General features: G+C 35.3%; 1 protein-coding gene across 1 annotated transcript; it reads right to left on the bottom strand.

Annotated features, from left to right (window-relative positions):
- Window positions 1-5,106: 5,106 nt before the first annotated feature.
- On the bottom strand, window positions 5,107-6,189 carry LOC115230054 (dynein heavy chain-like). The gene has a single exon (XM_029800290.1). It carries the CDS (start codon window positions 6,187-6,189, stop codon window positions 5,107-5,109), a length of 1,083 nt encoding a protein of 360 aa, XP_029656150.1.
- Window positions 6,190-6,422: the final 233 nt, after the last annotated feature.

The raw sequence follows: 6,422 nt of genomic DNA, 5'->3' as shown, positions 1-6,422 counted from the left end.
GGATAAAAAACGTAGCGTTCGCGCCCGTGCAACCGCCAGTCTATCGCGTGTGGTGGGTGGATCTTCAAGTTGCCACACGCATTCTTAGTAGCTTAGAGTAGGCTCGAATTGGAGATTATTCTTTGTGGCTAATGGCGTGAGTCCTGATTGGATAGAAGAAGAAGAAGAAGAAGAAGAAGAAGAAGAAGAAGAAGAAGAAGAAGAAGAAGATGGCGACATATAAAGAAGATTATAACAACAACGTAAACGATTAGCGACGATAAAACGACGATGACAAAAACAATAACAAGAACAATGCCAACGGCAGCGACGACGATCACGATGACGACAACGACTACAGCAGCAACAACATGACGAGACTACGATGACAACAAGAGTCACAACAACAACTACGACAACAACATCGGTGGCAACAACAACAACAACAACAACAACAAATGTTTAGTTTGGTTTGATTTGGTGCCAAAGTAAGAAATCAAAACAAAAATCTAAAAGCCTGTTGCTAAGTAACTCATTTAATGGTAAGGGTGTTGGTGCTGGTGCTGGTGGTGGTGCTGGTGTTGGTGTTGGTGGAGGATTTGTTGTTGTTGCTGGTGGTGGTGATGGTGTTGTTGTTGATGTTGGTGGTGATAGTTGTGGTGGTGGTGGTGATTGACGTGGGGTAGTAGTAGTAGTAGTAGCAGCAGCAGCAACATTAGTAGAAGTAGTAGTAGTAGTAGTAAGTAGTAGTAGTAGTAGTACAGGTGGGTGGTGGTGGTGGTGGCAGCAGTGGTTGACGTGGGATAGTTGACGTGGAGTAGTAGTAGTAGTAGTAGTAGTGGTGGTGGTGGTGGTGGTGGTGGTTGATACAGCACAAGGTATCTGTGTTTATGTTAAACCAGTATGTTATTTGTTTCCAGTAGGTTCCAGCAAATATTTCTTACGGAATGCTTTACAAATCTTCAAGTGTTTCCTAAAGTCAGTTATTTCTTTCTGAATCTTCTTTCTTTCTTTCTTTCTTTCTTTCTTTCTTTTCTTTCTTTCTCTCTCTTTCTCTCTTTTTATTTTGTTTCCAAAGATCCTCATTAACTCAAGCTTACTATGTAAACACGGTGTTGCATTGCGCAATGCATGGCTGAGTATAGACATGAATAATAAACCTAGACATTCCGCGAAACTAGCCGTGGTCACAGTAAAAATTGTCTTCAGCTCACTCACATACACTGCCGTCTTTAAAACAATCAATGATACATTTGATAACGTATTCCTAGACACACTGTTCTTCTATCATTATCTTCTTTTGAGCAGGCAGAATGGTTAGCAAGACGGGCAGCATTTCGTCCGTCTTTACGTTCTGAGTTCAAATTTCGACGAAGTCTACTTTGCCCTTCATGCTTTCGGGGTCAGTAAAATAAGTACCAGTTGAACACTGGGATTGATGTAATCGACTTACTCACTTCCAAAGAAAGTCTAGTGGCGTTGTGCCAAAATTTGAAGCAATTATTATATTCTTTAGAATAGCAGAATGGTTAGCACGCCGAATAAAATGTGCAGCGATATTTCGTCCGCCATTACGTTCTGAGTTCAAATCCCGCCGAGATCTAGTTTGCCTTTCAAACTTTCAGGATCGATAAAATACGTACCAGTTGAACACTGGGGTCGATGTAATCTACTTAGCCCCCTCCCCCAAAATTGAAGGCTTTGTGCCGAAATCCGAAACCATAATTATACTTTTTTATGACTTTCTGTCATTGGACTGCGACCATGATGGGTCTTCAAGGGTCTAGCAGCTCAAATCTACCCCAGTTCATAAAGCTTGGTGCTTATTCTGTCGGATCTCTTTCGTAGAACCGCTAGGTTACGAGGACGTAAGTAAACCAATACCATATGTCAAACGGCATGGGTACAAATAAAAGCTGGCAAACACATGCATATATACAAACGCGTGTGTGTGTATGTGTGTGTACATGCACGTATGTAAGTATTTATTTGTGAACGCATGTACGTGTGATTTGATTTCAAATTTTGGCGCAAGACCTACAATTTCGAGGGAGAGGATAAGTCAATCAAATTGACCCATGTGTTCGTCTATTACCTCGAAAAAATGAAAGGTAAAGTCGGCCTCGGCAGAACTTGAACTCAAAATGTGAAGGTAGAAGAAATACATTTTTTTGTCCGGCGTACTAACCATTCTTATTTCTTTATTGCCCAGAAGGAACTAAACATAGAGGGGACAAACAAATACAGACAAAGGAATTAAGTCGATTAGATCGACCCCAATGCGTAACTGGTACTTAATTTATCGACCCCGAAAGAATGAAAGGCAAAGTCGACCTTGGCGGAATTTGAACTCAGAACGTAACGGCAGACGAAATACCGCTATTTCGCCCGGCGTACTAACCATTCTGCCAGCTTGCCGTCTTGTATTTATGTACGTTTGTTTTTATATTCAGTTATAATAAAAGCCATTCTCGTTATTCTTTTAAAAGAATAATATGTGTGTGTGTGTGAGTGAGTGTGTGTGTGTGTGTGTGTGTGTGTGTGTGTGTGTGTGTGTTTGTATACACACACACACACACTCACACACATGTTTTGCAAACAACTTGCGCACTTGCATGTGAAAGTTGTTTGCAAAACATGTGTGTGTATAGAAATATATATTTAAATACACACACATTTTACATGTATATATGTGTGTTTTTGTATATATATATATATATATATATATATAATGCTGTGCGTTCACAAGGTCATCATCAGGAACATTACTTCTCGTGACTTACCTGATGACTCGGTGAACCAAGGAATGTTCAGGCGAAACTCCAGAGCAACAAGGCCATGCTTCTATGGTATTGAGTACTCGTTCTTCCGACATTCAACACTAAAATGATATACACACGCACACACACAACCACACACACACTCACAATCATGCACACACACACATACACACACATATTATATGTATGCGTAAACATATGTATCTGTATATATATATATGTTTGCATAAGTTAGTTACGTATTCTTTTCTCTCTCTATTTCTCTCACCCAACCCCGAGGTTCCGCTGTTATTCAGACCTGTTACTGTCTGTCTATAAATAACGAATGCTATGGAAGTTATCCATAATATTTATTGGAATTCATTTACAGGTTTTGATTCTCAACTGGAAATAATAAAAATAATAATAAAATCAAAAATCAAAGATAGAATATAAATAACAATGATCAAATACGAAACACACAAAAATATCCTCAATATCGTGTTGTTTTGATATCTACGTTACAGATTTATTCGTGTATCCAGTTAGGTATATATGTATATTTAGTTATTGAAACCAATAGTAATACGACAAAAGAATTTCTAAAGCGTACATATGTGTATCGTATTGTATGATAATGCAGGGTGCAGTGTAGTGTTATGTCAAGTTTGATATAAATGCAATCATGAATATTGAGAACTATATACTGCATACATAAATTTATTATACCTTTGCTTCTCATATTCATATGTGTGTGTATTTGTATGTTTGTGCATGTGTATTTAAGTATATATATATAATTATATAATGTGTGTATGTATATGTGTGTGTGGGGGGGGTGTTTATACGTATACATTTATGTATGAATATGTTTATACATATACATATATATATACACATACAAGTATGTTTATAATATATATAATGTGCGTATATGCTACAGATACATATATGTGTATATATGTGTATGTATATATATACTATATGTATATATGTGTATATATATATTTATATATGGGTTGTATATATATACACACACATACATACGTATGTGTTTATACATATATGTATATATATATAATATATATATATATATATATATATATATATTATATATACCCTTTTATTCTTTATTCCTCAGCACCTCCCCTCCTTGTGTATATTTTCCGCTTTCTGTTACCTTTGATGAAGAGTAACGGCCAAAACGTTAGGGATTTCTCCTCTCCTTTGAAGCGGTTAACTAAAAACTTTTGTTAAAACTTGTCTTTTTTTGCTCATTGCTTAACTACCTATTACGCACGCGTACACATACATACATACACACACACACACACACATACAAACGCATGCACACACTTATACACACGCACACGTTTATACGTATATGCTGTTGGGGATTTTTTGGCTGTTCTGCATACACCCCGTGTATTATTATGTTTTGCAGACATCATCACGCATCAGTAAATAATTTATCTACTACTTTCTATGAACAAACGACCCGTGCTCTTGTGGGATTCATCGGTTCAGCGGGATAATTTTGACTGAAGAGACACAAAATGGGGTGGAAATCCTGTGGTGTCTCAAAGTCCTCTTACACCGGTAAATAGCTTGCTCTATGAATACACACCGTGCAAAAGGAGGAAGTTGTCTCTGATTATCAAACCCAGTAGCGATCAGATGTTCATATTCATTTGATAACACTGTATGAATACGATTTTTGTCCATGCGTAGCAACTGTTATTTTCTATTTGCTTATCCCTAGAAGGTATGAAAATGGCTAATATTTCCTTCAAACCCCCAAAGAATCCCTCTCAACATGTGGCTACGATGCTCCCCACTACCCACGCACATGATCGGAGATGCGCATATTGTCAGCCACTAAGCGACATGCTCAAGTGGTTATGGTCAAGCAACTGACAAGCAAATATGAGGTTATCAAGTGAATATGAACATCTGATCGCTACTGGGTTTTATAATCAGAGACAACTTCCTCCTTTTGCACGGTGTGTATTCACAGAGCAAGCTATTTACCGGTGTAAGAGGACTTTGAGACACCACAGGATTTCCACCCCATTTTGTGTCTCTTCAGTCAAAATTTGCTATAACGATATTTCTGCTTCAGCAACTCAGCACTGAACTTGTCTGAAATGTAATGGAAAACAGGTCAGTTTCAAAACATTAATGCCCAGGTGATAAAGGCAAAGTGTGGTGAAGGAAGTAGTATTCAGTTCCTTTGATTTTTAGATGGAAGCAAATAGGAAATAACACTTACTAACCAAAGACAAGAAACTTAAAATTTTGTTACTCAGTGTAATCAGTAAATTTCGAAATTTGTCAGTTAAAGAAAGAAAGAGTTCGGGACAGATATTTAAGAACACACGGAATATAGAATGAAATACATGGAATATAGAATACACGGAATATAGAATGAACTATATGGAATATAGAATACACGGAATATAGAATGAAATACATGGAATATAGAATACACGGAATATAGAATGAAATACATGGAATATAGAATACACGGAATATAGAATGAAATACATGGAATATAGAATACACGGAATATAGAATGAAATGTATGGAATATAGAATACACGGAATATAGAATGAAATGTATGGAATATAGAATACACGGAATATAGAATGAAATGTATGGAATATAGAATACACGGAATATAGAATGAAATGTATGGAATATAGAATACACGGAATATAGAATGAAATACATGGAATATAGAATACACGGAATATAGAATGAAATACATGGAATATAGAATACACGGAATATAGAATGAATGTATGGAATATAGAATAGACGGAATATAGAATGAAATACATGGAATATAGAATACACGGAATATAAAAATGAAATACATGGAATATAGAATACACGGAATATAGAATGAAATGTATGGAATATAGAATAGACGGAATATAGAATGAAATGTATGGAATAGAATACACGGAATATAGAATGAAATACATGGAATATAGAATACACGGAATATAGAATACACGGAATATAGAATGAAATGTATGGAATATAGAATACACGGAATATAGAATGAAATACATGGAATATAGAATACACGGAATATAGAATGAAATACATGGAATATAGAATACACGGAATATAGAATGAAATGTATGGAATATAGAATAGACGGAATATAGAATGAAATACATGGAATATAGAATACACGGAATATAGAATGAAATACATGGAATATAGAATACACGGAATATAGAATGAAATGTATGGAATATAGAATAGACGGAATATAGAATGAAATGTATGGAATATAGAATACACGGAATATAGAATGAAATACATGGAATATAGAATACACGGAATATAGAATGAAATATATGGAATATAGAATACACGGAATATAGAATGAAATACATGGAATATAGAATACACGGAATATAGAATGAAATACATGGAATATAGAATACACGGAATATAGAATGAAAATATATGGAATATAGAATACACGAATATAGAATGAAATACATGGAATATAGAATACACGGAATATAGAATGAAATGTATGGAATATAGAATACACGGAATATAGAATGAAATACATGGAATATAGAATACACGGAATATAGAATGAAATACATGGAATATAGAATAGACGGAATATAGAATGAAATGTATGGAATATAGAA

The sequence above is a fragment of the Octopus sinensis genome, unplaced genomic scaffold (assembly GCF_006345805.1).
Source record: "Octopus sinensis unplaced genomic scaffold, ASM634580v1 Contig14218, whole genome shotgun sequence".
Taxonomy (NCBI): domain Eukaryota; kingdom Metazoa; phylum Mollusca; class Cephalopoda; order Octopoda; family Octopodidae; genus Octopus; species Octopus sinensis.
This window is presented reverse-complemented; position numbering and strand designations above follow the sequence as displayed.

Bases quoted from the DNA above. Each gene is read 5' to 3' on its own strand.
- LOC115230054 (XM_029800290.1), bottom strand. From the start codon at position 6,189: ATGTATTTCATTCTATATTCCGTGTATTCTATATTCCATGTATTTCAT.